The 22,714-nt window shown below is 39.2% G+C and overlaps 2 protein-coding genes across 5 annotated transcripts in view; one reads left to right on the plus strand and one right to left on the minus strand.

The window, feature by feature from the left end:
• The window catches only part of Ror (tyrosine-protein kinase transmembrane receptor Ror), a 250,063-nt gene that overhangs the window by 61,684 nt on the left and 165,665 nt on the right, over window positions 1–22,714 (plus strand). The gene's annotated exons all lie outside the window — the stretch shown is intronic.
• Window positions 1–22,714, minus strand: part of LOC139808092 (uncharacterized) — a 33,106-nt gene that overhangs the window by 9,218 nt on the left and 1,174 nt on the right. Inside the window, exons 2-3 of one of the 3 annotated variants that reach the window (XM_071769724.1) lie at window positions 12,955–13,012; window positions 10,600–12,801 (exon numbers count right to left, since the gene is read on the minus strand). In XM_071769724.1, the coding sequence (XP_071625825.1) occupies window positions 10,600–10,777 (178 nt within the window). In that variant the 5' untranslated portion in view covers window positions 10,778–12,801; window positions 12,955–13,012. Of the gene's footprint in view, window positions 1–2,888; window positions 3,440–5,225; window positions 6,418–10,599; window positions 12,802–12,954; window positions 13,013–22,714 lie in introns of those variants that run through there. The other 2 variants (XM_071769725.1, XM_071769726.1) reach the window with 2 other exon arrangements.

Below are 22,714 nucleotides of genomic sequence, written 5' to 3' on the forward strand. Positions count from 1 at the left end.
CTACCATGGCAAGGCGCGCGGAAACCGCTGCTAAAAATGACGTTACAACGTTGCGAAAGCGTTCTGCGAAACGAGATCCGCGCGTCAACTCTGCGTTGGCGGAATGGTATTTTTTTTCCTCGCTGCGTATGTCACGGCTTATCGGCAAACTACCCTCCCGAGGTTAATCGAACCCAGGCAGGTCGAGATAGCGCGTTTGTGAACTCGATGGATGAAAGCCGCTTCGGACAAGGATGATTTGTGCCGCGATAAAGCTCCATTAACTAAGAGCAGATTTTTAAAGCGCAAAATCAGGGTATCGACATACTATATTTCATAAACTATAATTGGAGGTACCTTTTTATTCGAATTAAATTAAAGAATAGATTCGAATCAAGTTAATTTGTTGGTTATTTGGATATTAATATATGAATGTAATCTTAATAAAATAAACATTTTTTGAAAACAAAATAGGTAATAAAACTTGTGATTCAAAAACGAGGCTGTTAAAAGCCAAAGATCATTGATTATCGAACTGATTATCGCATTGTCAGTAAGATTGATATTACTACTCTGCGTTAATTAGATACCAGATAAAATATTTTCCATAGGCTTTACCAAGAAGTTTTTTTTTTAGAATTCCAATAATTTTCTAGCCGTTAGATATATAAACAATTTATAATGCTTTCTTCTTTTATGAACTCCAGAGATTCTCTATTGACTAATTAGCACGTTGCACAACATTGGTGCATTTTACGCATGTCTAGAACAAGTCGGAGGCACATCAAACATGCACAAATGTACCATCGATTGATTGACATAGATATATACTATAGGTACAATGAACACCGTCGAAATAAGCGGTCGTTGTTTATAGTTTCGTCCAGTCGACGGACACCTACGAGGTGTTCCCGCGTATACGCGTTTTATAGCCACTAGAATTCTGACAGAGCTGAATTATCGCCGAGGCGTGTCGTGTGTGTATATATACATATGTATGCATGCGTGACTATGTAGATATAGACATATCCCACGGGTGTATTCCTGGACACGTAGAGTTCCATAGAATATCCGATGACATCGTTACTAGACAGCAACGGCTCACATTCCGACCAACTCTATACGATCTTGTCAAAATATCCACTTGCATGTCTCTAAATAATTACTATCCGGCAGTATTTTTAACGTTCGTCCGTTGCCCTCGTCTAGATTCGTTTAGATTTCGCCGGAAATGCGGCGTGACGTCAAGAATATGTTTATAAAGTGTCATGTACAGCGTTAACTCGCGACGGAACCGTCTCGCCGTCGTTTGATTCTCGTTCAATTTAGGGTTGGAATTATTCATAATTCGATGTTCTCGATATGTATCTTTAAACTATAATATTATTGCACTTTTATTGTAAATTTGTATGGATTTAATATATCCGAATATTAAAATGATATTTAATATCGCAAAATTTGAAAATTTGCGACAGATAAATCGATGCTTTTATTGTTAGTTTCTAGAATTACTTTTTATGCATTTTAACTGCTCGTTGATGATCTTGTCTACTCGGAGAAAATATAAAATTGAAATATGGATAAACTCTCTCTCTCTCTCTCTCTCTCTCAAACACAATTCTTCAATTAAATTTTTTTCAATTTGCAATAGGATATGTTTTGCTTCAATATGTATTTTGCTTTAACATTCAATTGTCATATATATACAACTGTGGTAAGTTGTAAGTTTGTATAGTGTTCGAGAAACTATTAGCCGTGTGCAACATATAGTAACAGTACGAATACCTCGAGGTTAAATAATTCCGACCCGGGTAGTTCGGTAAAATTTGCGGTTTGCTTCTCGGCAACAATGGAGCCACAAAATCTGAAATTTATACGAGCAGGTTTAGAAGTTTCACTTTAGTGGGTACTTTCGGAACTGTAGGCTGAGGAAGGTAGGATCGACCTGGTGTTTTCATCTCTCGCTCGCGCGAAAGTTTCGGTGCAGGTGTTTGCATCCGCCGATGCATACGATCGTGCATTTTGCGTGCGCGTCCTCGTTCGAGCATTCGAAAAGTACGGAAACTTGAGCACCTCGCTTTGTGAACCTGACGACAACGTTTTCCTTCACGACATGGTAGATTTTTATGAAAGCCCCTGGCTGCAAGGTGTCTCGTGACACTTTCCCAGAAACAGAAACAACAACGTCTGTATGTTACAGCGAGCTTGCGTTTTCTCGTCTTTCGCGCTTTCAGTTTCCCGTCTCACCGCTTTTTTTTCATCCCAACGCGAGAATACAGGCTGCATCAAAAGTCATAAATGTTTATTTGTCGCTTTTAATTGAAATACTATTTGCATTTCTGATTTATCGATATTTTTTTATCTGCAATGAAGACTTTTTTTAACATTTTAATTCTCAATATCAAATATTTTAAAAATTAATTAAAATGTCAAGCCTATATTTAAAATTGATTAAAAACAGATTTTATCACTCAACGGTGAATCACTCCATTAGGCATTTTTCTGAGATATACTTCATTTGCTCGGTTTAAAAGAAAACAATCTCAATTATCGGAATGCATTATACATGCAGCGAGTAAGTGAACATGGTCTAACGTTTCGCAATAAATCGTGCGTTACTTCGCAACGTTAGCAAAAATAGTACAGCTTTGTTGGCTTAACCTCATCCCGTTGAGGAGATTGTTAGCAATGCATTGCTTTTGTTTGTTTATTCTAATTTACATAATAACCTTGACCAAACAAATAAGAAATTATTTTTAAATTTACGCGATAAAATCATCTTATTATTATTTCATTAATTACACGCGTCTTGAAATATAATTTTTATTATTTTTTTTCAACATATTTCTTCTTGATATCTCCTTAATTTCTTCTTATAAATTCTTTTGTCTTGGAACAAATCTACTCACTATCGTCAGTATCGTCATCCATTTTTCTCGTGCGGCTTCCCCTGAACAGCAGCGGAACTAGAAGACTGAATAGTGACATCAGTTTTATTTCTGAAGCACTTGCACTATTATATCACTTCATTTGCATTATTTCACTAGATTATGTAATATATTATTACGCACAAATAATATTTTTATCCACTACTCTCTCTTATAAGGTCACAAACTTTCTTATCCCGAAGTAATTGCCCACCATAACATTGCAAAGCTCTGAAATAAATCTCGATAATTACGAGCGAAATCGCTTAACGTAATGTAACAGTCCGAATTCAATGATACACGGAGAATAAGTTTTCACATAATTATATTATCTGCTTTTCTGAATTTTAAACAAATTTTCCGTCACTGCTCGTTGTCGTGTTGCAATAGTCTTCGTGCGAGACTCCGCGAGCGTAATCGGAAAACAGTAGTCGACTGCACATCCCCACCGTAAAATCTCGTGTCTCTGCGAGAGAAGCGAGTTTTGAGCGTGTCGCGTGCCCGGGATTACTTTCGCGTCTCGGCGCTTATTGTTAGTCAAGATCGCATTGTCAACTTGGGTTTCTGAGAATCTCGCGGATGCGCTCCCCGCCACGGTGCGCGGCGTGTCGGAGTTCTTGGCTAATTTTGCTAGTGAAGGAAATATATATATATATATATATATATATATATATATATATGTATATTATACCTATACATAGAGAGAGAGAGAGCGAGAGAATCTTACATGTGTTTTCACAATAACTGCAAGTTCATCGTGCCATGTAAACGCACATGTTTTCGCCGGCATATATATTATGCTGTATGCATCTGCATAGTATACTACTTCGGTAACAGTATTAAGGTCGATATTGGATACCATGGCTTGTATTAATTACAATCTTATCATCAAAACATAGAATGCCCGTATAATAATCAATTTTAATAACCATAGAGTCTTCGATTAGCCGGAAGTTTTTTATCGAGAAAATATCGAGGAAGATTTTTGTCGCGATTGTTTAATGTTTATAATTAATTTAACTATAATATATTTGTATATGACTAAAATATTTTATAACATTGATGAATCTTGATAATGAAGTAAGATATATATTTGCTGCTGTCCATATAACTAAGCGACATAGCATGGAATCCTAAAAATATAATCTCACATATTTGATAAATTACTACAATATCTCCCTACACGTAGCGACTGCGCTTTTCGCAGTAAGTAATAGCGATGAATCTTATTTTACAAGTAATACGTATTTATATGGGTAGCGAATTAATGATGAACACGCAAGATCAAGTTTTAATTCCTGCCTCTGGTAGCCAGGAATGTGTCGCACACTCAGGCAAAACCGTTTGAGAAGTCCAACGATCTCATAAAGTTACTCCGGCTGGTGTTATAAAACTCGTTTTTGACTGGCTTCGGGATTCAATATCGCTGCGAGAGTGATAATACGGCCGTCTTCGCGAATGTGTCTAGCACGTCGTCCTTTATGAGGACTCTCGCTCGCGGAAGAATTCCTTGCCGCGCGAACCGTTATGACAAACTGATATCTCCCTGCAGCTATTGCGAGGCAGCTATAGCGAAGGCCCACGTAGATTCTATCAGTGAAAATCGCATCTACTTGTGTGCGCCGTAGACATTATCGCGCTTCCCTTTTTACGATGAAGGGTTGGGCGACAAGCAGATGAGGTTGGGAGGGAGCAGGGTGTATTAAAAACTTTTTTCATAAAATATCTTATGCGAAGTAAGTACCACGGTAGAAAGGAAAGAGAGACAGAAAGAGACCCTTTGCTAGTCTCGTTCACGTTAATGACGTTTCCCGAATTTAAACGCTCGCTTATTCGACATCTACCGCCTCTGTTGTTCTGGTCGTTGTTGGAGTACATCGCGAATTGCATTTTAAAATTTTCAACGCTGAAGCATTAAGTATATTGTTTCTTAAGTATGTCTCTTGTGTAACATCATGTATATGCCAGACGTTTTTAAAATTGTATTAAGAAAAATCGGAATTATCTTTAATTTCGAAGCATTCATCTCTGTTTTATAATTGATTCAACTTAACAAACGGAGAAAATTTAAAGGATTTTGACAATTTAAGTTGCATGACAAATGAACGATAAAATCTTTTTGACGTGAACAATCGTCTATAGACAGAGATGCAAGCTTCTTTTTTATTTGTGACTAATAAAACTTAGCGGTGGCTAAATCATTATGAGTGGATAAAAGAAAAAAAAAACATTAGAGAGTCATTAAAAAGATGCTCGGTTGGATAGCAATTAAGAATCAAAAGATTTAACTATCTTAGAAACTCTTAAACGAGTTCGTACCAGAATTCCGCGACGAAGAAGAGTACGAGCTTTCCTTCTCTTCGCGTCTCATCGGCCTGCACGAGTCTCTTCTCTGCATCATGCCCGTGTCCCGCTCCTTCCATTTCTGTGCGCGCCACGGAGCTTCACTCATGTGATAACCTTACCGAGGGGGATTGACCCCCCGGTTTCGCGGCCCCACCGTGACCTCGTCAGATCAACAGCGAATTCGCATTACCTACGTATACGCATGCCCGTCTCTCTAATGGAGTCACGCGCCCTCGAATGATGGGGGTCATTTCGTCGATCGAGTCATTAAATAATCCATCAGCGTTTCATCAACAAATAGCCGTTGCTGGTTAACGGCGCGTCTGAATAACCTCATCCTTCACGGGCTTATTCCAGGAAAGACCCGTTTCTCGAAGTAGCCGGTTCTTATTTTTATGACCAGCCTGTCAGTTAACTGCATTGACATCGCGCAACAATATTTGCTGCTCTTTTCTTCTCCATCGGGCCGAGTGCTTTCCATGACAACGTACTTCTCATGCTGCGATGTTCCGTACTGTGCGAACGATGTTTTGTTTTTTAATATCGCGTAAGGAAATAACAGATGTTATTATATATAAACTGATGTTATTATATTTAAGATAATTAAGATTTAATTTTAATTGCGGTATACTTTTTTGTTAAAAAAGCTCTCGCGATTCAATTGAGGTATTATTTTTAAGTAGGATGTCGGTTTAAAACACGATGATGCCACTACTAACAGTCACAGTGAAGATCTCCTCCATAAAACTGGTCGATCATATTTTTTATTAGCATGACAAAGCACAGTTTGGATTCCTCAAATGTTCTTACTCATCCTCATATTTCTTCGCGCGAATTTGCCGCGCACTTCATACAAGCTACAAATTCTTCGTCACAGTTCTATCTTCAGTTTCGACGTCTTTCTCTTCCTCGTTACGTAACACCGAGATGCGCTTCTCCGCCAGATGTGCGTCTCCGCGCGACGACGTCGCGACGCCGAGGCCCGACATATCACATTTGAAGTTCCGAACGGTGACGAACATCGGTGCATCGAGCCGCTTCCGGACTGGTCCCCTGTTTCCGGAATCCCGCGCTCCGCGAGTTTGACAGTTTCCGCGAGCCGCGAAAAGCGTGCCGGCCGTTTAGAGTCACCGGGCGAAACTAGTCGACGCGTGGCTACATCACTGCGGCAGTCTTTATCCCTACCGCGAGCTACCTCTTCTTCGTCCGCTTCTTCATCGCGCGTCACGAAACCACCGACGCAGGTCTCTCTTTCTCTATCTCTCTTTCTCGCCCTCGCGACTATTTTAAATCCTTTGTAGTCCCTCGTGGTCTCGCGACGCCAGGAGTGTATCGCCGCGCTGGAGCGCGTGCATTTCTTTCTCAAAATAGAGGATTCTTGATTGACACGAGGAATAATATACATAAAAATATTTTGACAAAGTATTATTTTATGATTTCAAGAAATTATATGTTATGATCGTAAAATGCTAAATAATATAAATTTAATTTTTTTTAATTATTAATAAAAAATATACTTTTATATGTTTTGCGGAATATCAGTTTTTGGGAAAATTTACGCAGTATATATATAAATTCAGAATATTTTTATTAAGTTTTCGGATATATAAAAGTTTCCATTTCATTTAACAAGTCTATTAGTTGACCCAAGTGTTCCGGCACTGATCAGCGTCATTATACCTTTTGATGCTATTTTAGAAACGTCGCCGGAGGCGGTCTTATAAATTTCGCTATATTATTATCCGCCTTGACCGCGATATTACGTAAAAGCTATAGTTTTGACCGAGAAAAAGACCTCTTTCCCTGACAAGTCCACATATTATTCGAGTTTATGTGTTTGCATTCATTGTAAAGCTGCACATGTACATACACTAAACATGTCGATGGTATTGCCGTTTAAACTATACAATGTTATATATATAAACATAGGTTTTTTTAGCGATTACATTTTCAAACGCATTTTTGGCTTCGTCTACTTCCTTCGACGATTTATTTTCCACGATTTAATATCGTTTGTCATGAAAAGTGGCATTGTCAGTTCTTGTGTTTAACATCATCAGTTTTGAAGTCCGACAGTGGCGCGATATTTTTGATATTGAAGAAATTCGGTGTCGGTGCGAACCCAGGCGATGATAAATTGTTCATTAGACTGGCGCCGTTTCTTCACGCGGCGATGTAATCTATCAAGAGGTTGAAAAAGGACTCAAAATAATCTCCGAGCTTGACGTAGGTGGCATCTGGTTTTCCCATCGAGCGAGCATGAGACGGAAGCAGAAAAGAAAGAGTCCAAGAACCGGTAGATTGATCCAACAACTCACTTTGAACCCTCTCGGCGTGCTGTCAGTTTTTCTAATCGTGAAGGATTTTCTTCGCACGCCACTTGAATGCACCATGATAATCCGGCTGCATAATGCGTCGGAAGGGACAAAAAAAGCTCGTGAGACGCTATCTTGATTCGACGAGAGTGTCAAGTATACTTTTACTGTTTGTATGTACTGATGGGTGGTCCTAAACCGTTCCTAATTTTTATCTTGTAATTATACAAATGTAACTATATGATATTTAAAATTTGTAATTAGTTTTTGAAATAAATAATAACAAAATTTAAGAAAGATGTTTAAAAGTACTTAAAAGATTTTTTATATGCATAATATAATATAATATATTATAAATAGATTTGCACGTTTAATTTTACCGCCATTTTAATTAAAAAATCATCAATGAATAATACAACTACAATATTTGTGAAAATAATGTTAGCTACGAGAAGCTATAAAATAATTTTGATTACTATTTGGTAGCATCAGATATTTCAAAGTAACGCATTTATTGCCTATAATACCTTTAGCATACTCATTTATTTATGCTTGATTCAAACGTTTATTAATATGTTGACGTAGTTCAAAATTTTTGAGTTACTGATTACTTCATGATGGGAGACTAAAAGGTCGAGATCGGTTTGACGTTTCAAGTTTCAACAGTATTACGTAGGATAATAGAATAAGTTGAGCTTTTCGGAGTCTGTACAGCGTCGACATCTGGATCCCGAGTTCTAAGAGAACAAACGCCACCCCGGAATATTTTGCCAAAACAAAGCTTTTCTTGGCTCCTCGGGTAAATAAATCTCGAGGAAATCACGTAGACGCGCGATTCATGCGCCGTCATTCAGATTTTTTACATCAACGTCGCACTCACTCGCACAGTCGGCACATCCGTTCAATTTCATTTCTGAATTATAATCGAGGTATAATAGGCAAAAGTTGTAATATATATATATATATATATACCCACCATTGTTAATTGAGCTTCCTTGAAGAAATGCGATTAATTAAGCAGTCAATTTCAACAGACTCTTGCGAGCGTTTCCATATTAGAATCCTCAATAGTCCGATAATTGGCCGAGAGTTTCACTTTTAGACGATTAAATCCTTTCCTATTAACTCTTATTGTTCGACTTGTAACTTCATTTCTAACTTTCTTCAATTTATAAATTTATATTAATTAACTTAATCAGTCGCGTGGATTCGTCGTTGTCGCACGTTTAGTCGCAGCAAATCACTGGTAAAGTTCTCTCCTTTCTCTTGACTTATCAGGACACTACTTTTACCGCTTGTCAAAATAAAGTGATATCGTACGAAGAAAGCAAACGTTTCTTTGAAAAAATGGAGCACGAATACGCTTGGCGTCATCTCGGGCGCACTCGGGCGCATTTAGCAACTGAGTCAAGTCTGCTGGATCGAGACCGCCGGTACTAGAAACTGTACTATTCGCTTACCCGACTGGACAAATTCAGTGTGCAGGCCAGGCCTCGAAAATAGTTCGCAGCAAGTTCGTACGGCGACTTCAATCTGATGTATGCACGTGTCTATTTGTAGATGACCGCGGCGCGATGCAATTTACCAGATCTGCTATAGTCGCGCAATAAAATTCCCCGTGATTATCGCGTACGAAATGTATTTGACTTTTTGTTTGATACCATCCGTAATGATGAATTTATAATTAAAGGGATGGTAGTGAGATTCGCGAGATTAATGGTGTCCATTTAAAACGTTCTCCAATTTCAGAGAACACAATTGCACCGAGCGAGTTTATTAAAACATCTGCCCGTAAAGCACAAAAGTACTCAAATAATTAATTCCACAATGTATCTGTAAGGGAAAGAAAGAGCTCTCTCTAGAGAGAGGCAGAAAAAGAGCGATAACTTGTACAAGAGTGGTCGAATTAAATTTTGATGACATATTCTTTGATAAATTTAGGATCAATTTTTTTTATTGAAAACGTCATGAAACTTTGTATATCGTCAAGGTATTAGCTTCTTTTTCATCGCGATATATTTGCTAAGTTTAATAGGATAACAAAAGTTTGAAACTCTCGCTTTTCCATGACATATCAAAAATTCCTTTAGCACGGTAGTTAAATTAATCCTTGATTGCTTTGGCGCAGTCATACTCTAGAGGATCAAATATTTAACATTATTAGTTGGTCTGGCCTGCCACTAACGCGTAATGGAAGTCCCTGCGAAATTAATTTGGCCCCCGAGTGTGAATCATCTATAACGGCAAATTAATAATTCAAACAGCGGCGTTCAGAGCAACTGCGTTAATAAAATTTGCTTAAAATATTCTGCTGGACGAGAGGAAAAAAAATGAAACAGTGTAAATAATAAATAAGCTGGATAAATAACAGCGTTATACTCTAATAAGATATGAGAAAGTTCAGTATAATAGTCTCATTTGTCTAACTTAATTTTTTATAGCAAAATTCTAGACACTAAATTCAATGCACGTATTTGTTCGTCGAAAGAAATAAGAGAAAAGTTGGAAACAACTTTTTCCTAACGCGAGCGTGAAATGGGCCGCTTTTCGCGCTTGTTTTGAGTGAGCAAAACGATCCATTTCTCCACTAGTTGAAAAATGGAGCCATTTTTCAACTAGTGGAGAAATTAAATTGTAAAACAAGCGCGAAAAGCGGCCTGTTTCACGCTCTTGTTAGGAAAAATAGTATGAACAACTCGTGGGAAGAGTGGTCGAGCCCAAATGAGTGTGATGGTCGCACTCGCTTCGCTCGTACGACCAACTTCACACTCATTCAGAATCGACCACTTTTTCCACTAGTTGTACAATATACTATTTTTGTTTTTTCGTACATTGAAAATTATTCTATCCCGCTCGTCCATCGCGAACGTTCTCATTAACCGGGCACGATCAAATCGAAGGAAAGGAAGAGTAATCGCGGCATTATTGCGTCCTTTCGAAACGACACATTCGCAAACCGTCGCGAGAGATCCCCTTCACCTTCGATTCATCGAAAAATCCGCGCGCTCTCCCTTCAGTCCCTTTCCCTTTACCTTGCTCCACCTCGGCATTGATGTGAATGGTCCTCAGTCTGAGCTCCTCGTTCTCGTAAATCATCCCCCTCGAGGACTTCCGGTCGAGTTTTCTATTTGGCTTGACGCTGACGTCTCGCCGCCTGGTCCTCAGCATCCCGACACCGCCAACACCGCCTACCCCCGTCCCCGCCATCATCCTTTTCCTCTTGTGCCACTTGTCTTCTTCCTTCTCCGCGAACGGTATGGCGTGGTGTATCACAAAGAGCGGATCGCGACGAGTGACCGATTGTCCGCGATGATCGGCTGCGCCTCGCGCGCGGCCTCTCGAGAGGAGAGCAACACGCGACTCCCTTGTTCCCTCCCTTCTCTCGAGAAACTTTCGCGAGATATACTCCCGTTCCTCGTAACTATTTGATCTTCCGTTTGATATTCGGCCTTACTCGAAGAAAGTTCTGAGCACAAAGCTTTCGCGCTTGCCAGACTTGGCGAGCGCAACTACGACTTGACCACTCGACGTTCTTTCTATCGCGTAGGCAAATCCGAAGATTCGTTTCGAAGTGTTTATCTTAATTCTTTAATATAGGTATATGTTACACTACGAAATATCTTACTTTGAAGCATTCGCACTTTCTTCAGATGGCTTATTCCATGATAGATCTTATCATATTGAATGTATAATCACTTTCTGCCATTTAATGATAACTTAAGGAATTTTTAGTATTAATATTTGTATAGTAATCCGTAAAATTATATTGTCTGAAGATATTTTTTATATTACTTTTATTTATGTTATTATAAAAACTGGCTCTGTGAATTCTCTTTTCTATTAGATTTTACTTTCGACCGAGAAATTATTTCTAGCCAGCTAAATATCTTAGTCTTGTATTAACTACTTCAATAAGAGGAAATTAGTTTTTAAATTGTATATTTATATCATTATTGTTATAATAATTCTGCACTGAAAAGGATTAAAGATGCGCACTTGCGCCGATATGCCGGATCTCGAGAATGACACGGTGCGAAGCCACTTCCTCCGTTTAAAGCCGAGCGTATGTTCCTCGAATAATCGCACAGTCACTTCGGCGACGAGTCTGCGTCAATCCCGGGAACAAACCCGGGGAAGCGAGGTGTAATTGATGCCGGAGAAACCGAATAGATACCTTACTTGCCGAGTCACTCTCTATTGTGAAGACTATACATGCTGGTTTGTAGTACCGCGAAGTTTGTATACACGCTGACTCGTGATATCTCACGCAGTCTATACAGATCTAATATCACCACGCTGTTGCATCGCGGAATTAGGGTTAAAAGCCATTGAGTTACCGGGAAGTAATCCGTCTAAAATTCCGTATACGTTTCGTGAAGGTTATAACGCGTTGTTATATTCCGCGGATTATATATCTTGGTCCACAGCGAACACAGAATTGGGAGCTATCGACGTTGCCGAGCAACATAATCTGCCTGTGATCTCCGTCGTGTGGATACGTCGTTGTATTAACTTAGCGCAGATCCTCTACCGGCAGTACTAATTGGCTAATTCCTCCAGGATTACGTTTCTCTTCCCGGACCGTCACGGAGACTGCGAAGGACGGTCGGCTTGCTTCGTGGACCTATCCTCCGTCCACGCGGTCGCGATGAATCGTTTAGACGAAGTTACGGTATCCGGCAATACCGGTCGCCGCGTCGCCCTCGCGGCCAGAAGAATTTGCATCGGACACTCATTTCTCACGCGGTATTCCTCGCACGTAATTTGCGTCCCCATTACTCAGCGTTTATCAGCGTGCTCGGGCGACCACCTCTTGCACTTTCAAGCTCCGTTTTTGCGTTTTTTATTTTTCTCTCTCCCCCCTCTTTCTCTCTCTTTTTGTTTCCCTTTCTTTTAATTTGTTTTGCACGGAATTTATCTCGTCGCCCGGGCGGATTTTCTGCAATCTTTCGGCCGGCTGCGGCAGTCATCGGCCGACTACCGCGCGCCGTTATGAATGTCGAGATTCTCGCCCCTAGGACGCCGGCGATTATTCACGAGGGACTTAAAGTTGCGGCTTAACTTCTAGCTTCTAGTATCTAGTTTCTTTTCTATCCGGTGGGATGCGTCCGTGCAAAAACTGCCCTCGCGAGAACGGTGAGTGGTTGCGATACGTAATGCCTCGCAGTTATTACGGAGCGATTATCCACGATGATGCGTGATGTCTTCGTGTCGCTCGAAGAGAATCGCTGGTCCTTGAAAAATGCATTAAAGTTAGAAGAAAAGTGACGAAACGGTTAATGATATGTACCGTAAGAATAAAGTATTTGATGTGATGACTATATATATATAGTCGACTTCATGAATTTTACAGCGTTTTTATCTGTCAATTCTATGCATTCTCTGACCTTTAGTTGTTGAATAAAGTTCCCAGTGATCGCTCCTGTCATTCCTATCGTCGGTGATCTGAAAAAAATATCTATATTAGAAATCACGTGTAATAAAATCATATAATTAATTTTTATATACTATGCATTTAGATTTTTCTGTATTCTGTATTTCATTCTGTATTTCATTATAATGAAAATGTTTTTAGAATAATCATGAATATCTCATTGTTTCCAAATAACCCGTAATTCGATTTTTATCAGACATAGACTGTTGCAAAACTGTTGCAAAAATAGAATAATTGCTCTTAAATAGAAATTGATAAAACGCAGTAAAAACCCATTTGACCTAAACATCGAAATTGATCGATATATATCGTTATAAGAACCATCGCGAATGAAGGTTTTATTTTCCGAGCGAGATTTCGATGGCGAAAGAAGTCACGAAGGATTCTTGAGTGAACGAAGTCTTACAAGATATTGTACGTGATTTAAAACCTTCTCGACAGCTTCGCTTAGAGGATTGCTTCACGTGCCGTAGAACGCGGAGTATCCGATACGCGTGTTCGAGTAAATGCGCGGAATGGCAAAACATTCTGCTCTCATGTGAAGGAGGAAGCGAGTATCCGCTTTGAAAGAAACTTTTTTTGGCCATGTTCTCTATTTCTCTCTCATTCTCGCGCGTTTCTTAGGACTCAAAGTCTAGGGAATGACATCAAAGAGGACAGCACAGTAAAGCAGGTGTGTATCCTCGAACCTATTGTTGTCTTGTTCCGAAAACATACATAAAGAGCGACAAAGAGCAAGGAGAGAAAAATATATAGAAGAAATAGAAATTTATCATATTCTACAGAAAATGTATTTGAATATTTAGAAGCTTCTGCTGTCGAAATTAAAAATAAAATGAAACAATTTCATGAAAAAGAAGAATTAATCAACGAACGGTATGTTGGAACATAAAATGTATCTATATTTTATAGCGAGAAATGTAAGTACGATTCTGTTAAAGTTTTAATATTTTTCTGAATTTAGATCCTTATAAACTTAAAAAAAAAAATAGAAAATGTGTCACACAGACCGAAATACCACGAATATATTAAAAATGTTGAGTGTAGAAGAGAAAAGATAAAAAAGAAATAAATTTTCCTCATACATTCAGCTAGCTTTTGCAATGATCTTAATTGCTGCATAAATAACGATTCCCTCGTGTTTGCATTAGAAACTTGTAATTATCTCTGGGTTACCTTACGCGATAATTAGAAAAAGAGTGAAAACTTCACGCTTCGTCATACGTCTGCGGACTTTCTTGATGAAGTTGATCCTTTAATTAACGTCGACAGAAAATGATAAAAAGGTAAATGACAAAGGAGGAACTTTTCTCTTACTATGGTATCATACTGAAACAGATAAAATCGCGCGAAAACGTATAAATATACGAAAATTGCGAAATCAGAGTAGTAAAAATAGTGTCTTGATAGAGAGACAAGTCTATATGCGTGCTTAGAACAAATATTCGATTTGAACGCATTCCAAGTAGCAGGTGAGGCATGATTCATGGCTCATGTCTAGCACGAAAATTAACGTTGTATTTGCCGACGAAAATTACTTACGAAACGAATTACATATCAAAGAGTCTATGTAAAGAAAATTTATTTATGTTTTTATTTAACATTGCACGAAAAAATGATCAGATTCTCATTATATTTATCGAGTATTTTTGTAACAATTTAAAATATCAGCGCACATTAATTTAACTGTAATTAAATTATATTTATGACATGTCATATACTGTCATACTATCGAATATTTCGACGAACCAAAGTAGAATAAATATATGTATATTTTGAGATTTTATTGTACATTTATGTTGATAAATTATTATTGCTATTTATTTGACAGAATTAAATTAATCTATTGAAAATTTGGTCGTAATTATTGAGAATTAATTATACTTTTCATCGCTACAAACAGATCAATTCTGCTTAATTAAACTTATTTTATTTATCACCAATTTCACTTGTACGGATGATTAATGAATTTTTCAGGAGCGCAATGCCAGATGATACTGCTATTTATAAACAAACGCGTCGCAAGCAAAGTGCCGGCCGGTCGGCGTAGCTTTTGCAAAATAAAATGTTTATGAAACGCTCCGTCGACGTGAGTTGTTCGCGCGCTCGCAATCTAACGAGGTAGGACCACGAGGTCTTTGATGCGAAACGCGCGCCAACGGGATGTAAGAGAGACCAGAAGTTACAGCGTGCAACAATTACGCTCTTTTAAGCGTGACGACGCGACAGAATGGCGGGGCGATGTATCTCCTTTGTAACGTGAACTTCAGCAGTACGAAAGTTTTCGCGCTGCCGGGCAAAAACTTAAGGCTCGTTAAGAGGCGCGCATTTGCATGACATTTATCACAACTCCTGGGAGGACCTTTAAGATACGTGCCAGCGCGACCGGATAAAGCCGGAAGGATTAATGAGGACGTCTTTCTCCCATCCTCTCTGTTGCCACGCTCGCACTTCGCACGGTGTTAAGACGAAATATATATTCGCCCAGCTTTTAACTCTTTGGTACGTTGGCGTCATCTCTTCGGCAATATATGTTATTCTCTTAATGCTTTGCGGAAGAATACCCGTCGCCAAATATATACGTAATATGGCGTAGACTTTATTATGCAACCATCTTTCAATTTATTGCTTGGAGAAATGAATTAAATATTGAATTTTATCGAAGAAAAGTAGTGACAATTTAAAAGATTTTAATAAAATATTTTGGATGTTTACAGTACTTTATGTCAAAAATATATGAGATAGTACAAACTGAGAAACTTTATATGTGAATGTAATATTTATGTTACTGTTTTATTATTCGAAACAATTTTTCTCAACTTTCTACTTGCGATTAGAATAGACTTGATCTCACTTACGAAGTGCTTTTTTCAGAAGTTCGCTCTTATATGCGTGAAGTGTTATACTACTTATTGGCCACCTGGTGGCCGTGTAATTTTAACGATTTCCGGTCTTGTTCGACGGATACGCGTTTAGCAACCACGTATTACGTGTATATCAATATACCGATATAATCCCCGACGTAAACCAGACATGGGTCTCGACACGTAATACGATGGCTGGTAATACCAAATAATCAAAAACCGCGATTTTCAGTGTATATATATATATACACTGACATATATATATATATATATATATATATATATATATATATATATATATATATACATACATACACGCACGCACGCACGCATGCGTGCACACACACACACACACACACACACATCCAGATACTTAAATTATTAAATGCGGGATATAGCTGCACGCTGCTGCATTATCATTTAAATTTATATATCTTGACTGAAATATATTATAATATCTTGATGCTAAACGTGTCAAGTGCCGAAAGATATTTTTTTCTCATATAAAATAAAGAAAGTACTTCACTCTTTATTTATTCCTCTCAAATTCTTCATATTATTTTGAAAAAATTTTTTGTGCGTCACGTAACACGTTCAGGACTTTGACTTTTGGTATCCAACTCACGCAATGATGATGCTGCGTCCAAAACCGGTCCGGCCTTCTCTCGCAAGCGTATCTGCGTGGCGTGAAACGTAAGCGGTGCAGCGGCCGTGACGTTCGTGTGAAAATCGAATTTACACCGTGAAGTGCGAGATCGGGACGTTATCGGCCAGCCGGCGTGTGCACAATTTTAACGATTTCCGGGCGGGTTACTTTCGGCGTAACGCGGCGTTACGCTCGAAGGTCGACACGAGCCAGACCCCCCGTGATTCGAAACCTCGATCTGAATGATCGGCCGCATTGGAATGGAATCGATGACGGGGCGTGTTATTATTAAGCGAAGCGATGACGGATTTCTGATCGCGAAATGATTTGCGCCGTCGACGTCGTGCTTTTTCGTACCACGTTAAAGGGAATCGCTTCATTTATGAATACATTGCCCCACTGTTTAAATTGAAGCTAAAATAAAACCTTTATTCTGTTTGTCTTCCGTAATGGTCATACGTAATCTTACATTGTTATTTTCTAGAAGAAAATCAAGATATTAAAGTTTGTTTCGGTATATTGAGTTCGTTTATATAAACTTTTTAACGTCGAAAAGAATTCGTTTATTAGTTATTAAAATTGGAAATATAGTTAACAAAATAGCTATTATAATATTAATAAAGAGCTCGCAAATATTTTAGTTCGGTATTTTATTACAGAAATTCTAATTAATGTCTTTGTGTGAATATCAATCATTCAATTTAACTTTACATTTTCGAAAAAAATTTATTTTAAATTTTATTTATTAATTATAACATAAAAATTAATTACAGAGACATTACACAAAAATATTAATTATTACTTATTAATCTTATTATATTGATAAAGATATTACATATCAGTTGTGAACTTATCAAACTTTATTTTAACGTTAAGTTTAGCTTAAACATACATTCAGTTTGTATATTTGTTAAAGAACATGTAGCTTAAAGAGATGGTGATTAACACCCGGGAACACTCTGTAGAACATGTCGATGGCGTTGATGACATACAGTCGAGACAACGGCGGGCCCATGGATTACATGCGCGACACGTGTCGCCGACGCATTTACCGGCATGACGTTAACACGTGCATCGTCGCGGCTTCTCGTTGCGGCGCGTCTCGCAATGCGTAAGTGCCGCGCGGAAATGCGTGTACACTGTGGTTTCGAATGCACGTTGCGAATGATTTACAGGCGGTCGCGGGTAGCGTGCACCGGATGCAAGTTGCTCGCGCGGATGCGACACGAAGATTTAATTTTTCGAACGCAATCGTTAACCGGATCGTTTCCCGGCGTACGATTCACCAGTTTTAATTATCGCTCGTCAAGTTTCGTCGCATTTTTTTCCTTTTTACTGCAAAATTCTGCTCGAGGGCGAACAACGAGACCCCGATATATCCGTCATCGATGGAAAACATGTCGAACGTAACGAAGAGGATGGTCTCGACGTGGATGCCGGGCACCATTCTCGAGCTTTTCATTCAAAACGAGTCGTGTCCAATTAAGCGAGATGTCTCGTGTGCGCTTCATTTATTCATAATGCGACATGTTTCATCGATATTTCGCCTCTGGCTAAAAATGGCGAGCGTATCAAGCTTTAGATGAGGACTCATGTTTGTTGTCAATAACATCTTGACTCTAAATTTAGCACAGAAGAAATGTATTGATAATAATAATACTTAAAAAATATCTGGATCATTAGCAATTTTTGAAAAAAGTTTTATTAATCACAATTACGTAAAAGTTACACAGTTACGTAAAAAAAAAGCAAAAAGTTATCCGAAAATTACCTGTTAAAAATTATAATTTATTAATGACTCATATTATTTAGGACACAAATTTTTTATAAGAAAATATTTTTACAAGTTGGCCCTTATAATAGAATTAATGGTTCGGCAACAAGTTATATCCGTACATAAATTATGCAAATGTTTTACTTCTCACCGCAGGATATTAATGAATGTAAAACGTGCGTAATAAAAGAAGTCACATGGGACACAGTCAGGTTACCCTCTTTGGGCAGGAATGTCTAATAATAGTAATAAAATGAAGCGGAGATGTACTTAGATGCCTCACGAGGAATGCTAACGAGATGGTCTCCATTTGCAATTCCGGTATACTTCAGGAAATGTCGGGAATACAATACAAAGCCAAGTCTCGCTGTGCGCGCAGAAGTCACTCCGCAGAAGGCAATCCGGATTCGCGACAAGGCCACGGCGCGGCTAATTGAATTCAATCGAAAATGCTTGCCTAATTGCAGCGTCAAGCTTTCGTAAGCCTCGTCTTCGGAAGTTCGCTGTTCTTCCCCCTCATGGCCCGCTCCCTCTTTCCCGCGTTCGGCTTTCCTCGATTCGCCTTCCATCTTGGAAGTGGGACTGAACTTTCAAGTTTATGGAACTGAATCTTAAGCGGCCGACCCTCCAATTTAAACTTGGGTTGCGATGCTATCGTTTTGCCCTTGAAAGCGAGTTACCTCCGCTGGCGCGAGGACACACAGCCGTGGATCCCCTCGGATCGTACGTCTTCGCGGTGACTCATGAATCATTTCGACGTGTCGACCGCAACGTGTTTCTCTCAGATGTGCGCCGAATCCCTTTTACGCATTTACGGTAGTGTCACGGATTTGACATTATTTAGGATTCGTTGCAAAATATTTGACAGATCTCTTGAAGAATTTCGAGTCGACTTTTTTTTAACAGAAAAATCACTATTTGTCATTTGTATAACTTTCAGCGTTGAGTTCTTTGCCCCTGCAGAGATACAATACTTGTCAAACTTGTTTTCTTGTCCATTTATATTTCTTTTTCATTCTTGAAGTGTAAGTGTATATCTTTGTAATCCGTCTTCCTTGGAAATATTTGACATTCATACAGTTTTCACCATTTGTCTTGCAACTACAATAGTGATGCAGTTAGCAAATGTATGACACAGCACAACAACGATTTCTCACCGAAAAGTAACCACTCAAACTTTTACATTTTTCTTCCGCTAAATTATTTGTAATCCGAACGATGTCGAACGATTCTATCGAGTTTCATTCATTTTTAATGACTTCTCGCGGTCGCGACGTGGTCGAAAGTGCGTAAAAATAAGTCGCTCGCGAAACGGTCCAGGCAGCCTTCGCTGCTCTATGCGACTTGCCCGACTGATTTTTCGAGTGTACGTCCGACCTGTCAACGGCCTGATGGAGCAGGGAAAGACTCCAAGAAAAACGGACAATCGCCGAGTTAGAAATGAATCATCGACCGGCTCGTAACACCACCATCGACGATTAATTCATCGTCAGCCGCTCGTTATTACGGTCGACGGCCGACAGATTGGTTGGCGTGAAGGAAAAAAGCTTTTACACGGCATTTTTGTGCTCGGGATGAACGATCGCTCCGGACCGGACTCGGATCGCGGCGATGAAAACTTGATCGTCGGCAAGAAGGAGAGAGCTCGAGCCCCCACGTGGTATACTCTCACGACAATCCGGAATTTCATAGGCACGCTACTCTTCACGACAGAAATAACTCGGGGCATCCCGTACATGAACGTAGCCTGACAGCGCGCAGCATGTAAACACCTCGTAGTCAGCCAATTGGTCGGGCCGCTGGGAATAGATACTTGTACTTCAAAAAGTTTCCAGACACATCCAGACAAGGCAAGAAAAGAGTAGACTTTTTAATATTTAGCGTTAAGCATCTTAGCAATCGAGCCACGAGCTTGAAAGTTCGAAGAAGTGAAACATGAATTTCAGTCACAATAGCTTTAATTTAAGCCACTTATTCTCAGTCGCTTGTATGAAATCGCGAATCTTTCTTAAAACATCAATATAAAAAAGTCTGCTTCAAATTGGTTTAAAAGTCTGTTAGGAAAGCTAAAGCGTTGTTATACTATATAATATTATATCGCAGCTGCAAAGTTGTGAAGATTTTCTTCACAGGGATTTGAAACTTTTCGGGTTTAGTGTACCTCTCGAAAGAGTTCTATTCATGATCGTTCGACGAAGTTTTCAAAGAAACTCGCGTTTTTATGCTGCACACGCTGCACGCGCTGCTCTTACGTGTCGCGAAATAAATTTCTTTGCCGTATTCTCGCATTTACTGTCGCGTTTACTGTTTGCGGTCGCGCACAGCAGCTTCGGAAACGGTTTACGGAGTGCGGATTTACGAATGTTGGTCCTACGAATTCACCATGACGCTCGTAGGATGATCATAAGGAGATTTTATCGTTACGACATTGTATCTCCGTTGTGCTTGACACGAAACGTTGCACCGTAGCGCGTCGTTTATGTCCGAACAATCTCAAGCGTGACTACTTAAATGTCTACATCAGTTGTCTGACTCATAATGGCAACAGTTCCTCGCAGAAAGAACGTTTTCTTTTGAGGTCTTCAATTGCTTAAATACTTATTTATTGATATTTATGTATTACAGAGTGATTCAGAATAATTTTTATATTTGAAAATACTTCCTTTTTATAATTTTAACAATATATACAATTTAAAATTAAATTTGCTAATCTTGCCAAATTTAATATTAATTCGTTATTATAGAAACATTACATATTTATTATTTTTGAAGACATAAGTATCAGTGCCAAAGAGAAGTATCGAAAAATCTTTTTATTGTCGTTGCGAAAATTTGCTGATATTGCGTTTTGTCTACCTTTCTACCGCGAGATGCTTCTCTGCCTTGCAATCAAAGACTGCCGGGAAGAAAAATGAAAGGATTAAGTGGAGCACGAAACGAACGTCGGCCACATTACGGCGAAACTCGATTTCGCGACGAGGGGGAAAAAAGATTCTAATTGTACTCAACGTAGTCGCTGCGGCGGATAGCGCGATAAAAGGGTCGGCAATAAAACGCAGCGAGGCGACTAACGGAGAAGATGTACTTTTACGGGAGACGCTGTTACTGTTCCGGTTTTCGCGAGCGAAATGTCTCAATGTCCACCTCCACGCAGGACAGTTGATAAATGCACGCGCAATTTGACGCGACCAACTTGGGCCTTTTTCCTTACGGTATCTTTATTCCATGCTTTTATTCACACGATTCGCAACACACTTCTCATGTTCCCTCCCGCGCATTTAAGTTTTACGCCCTGGACCTCACTTCTTCGAGAAAATCGAAGGCAAATGGCAAAACGAGAAAATAATTTGCTCGCGAGAAAGAATATTCGATTTTTATAAATTAAGAGAGTGGTAAATTTATGAGATTATGATACTTTTTTTCGTCATGTATTATTTTGTTACGTGTTATTTAAAAGGTTACGATGAAGTGAAGGGGAAAGGGAAATTATTCTCCAGTGACAAATTCCCGAATAAACCGCGTTTGCGATAGGCAGACGGTAATCCCGAACAGAACAAAAGAAAAGCCGCGTCCGCACTCCCAACCAAGCCTCCATTGCGCCGGTAATGTAAACACCTGGATATATATAGCGGCGAGAGAAAACCGGCGAAAAGTTTTAGCGAGTGCCTCTGACAATCCTCAAATGGCTGATGGGATTTGTGTCGAAAAAAATTGTTCTTTAAAAAAGAGAACTCAAAATAATAAAGTAATTAATTGATTTTTGTTTTAATTTGAGATTTTTAATTTGCCTAAAGCTCGTGATATTGACATTTCTCTAATATTTTCAATTTAACTGAGCTGATAGCTTAAAATGCTCGTGACATTTTATAGCGCTTTTGCGATCATAATTTTCTACCAGCGAAAAGCTGCGAAATTACCAGCACATTGCACAATAATATCTACTCTTTTCTCTCCACTTTCTCTCTTTCGTCCCTTTTAGACACCGTAACTGGCGCAGACATTTCCAATTTTTAAGAATCAGTCTGTAACGTGATTTCATCTCTTGTCCGCGTCGTTATTTTCTCTTTCGTTCGTTCCTGCCGCAGAAATTCTTCATGTCCGCGCGTATCTTCGGGCACGTTTCCGGAACCGAACGAGAGATCGGAGATCGGTTATTTTTCTTTCTCTTTACGCCGAGATAACTCTGAGTTTTCTTGGTTCTGTCCGCTTTATTGCCTCGCCTCGCCTGTCTTTTTCTTGCGCCGTAGCAGCGCGGAGTAGAACGCGCACTCTTCGATTCTAATAGAACATCGTAAAACCGCGACGACGTCGTGAAAACTGTAGCAGACAATGCACCGGGAAACATTCTTCAGCGGGCATTCTTGGTCCCGGAGACCGTCGCTTTTCCAATTTCTTCGAACTCCACATTTCTCGACTTCCACACTTTTTC

The sequence above is a fragment of the Temnothorax longispinosus genome, chromosome 2 (assembly GCF_030848805.1).
Source record: "Temnothorax longispinosus isolate EJ_2023e chromosome 2, Tlon_JGU_v1, whole genome shotgun sequence".
Classification (NCBI taxonomy): domain Eukaryota; kingdom Metazoa; phylum Arthropoda; class Insecta; order Hymenoptera; family Formicidae; genus Temnothorax; species Temnothorax longispinosus.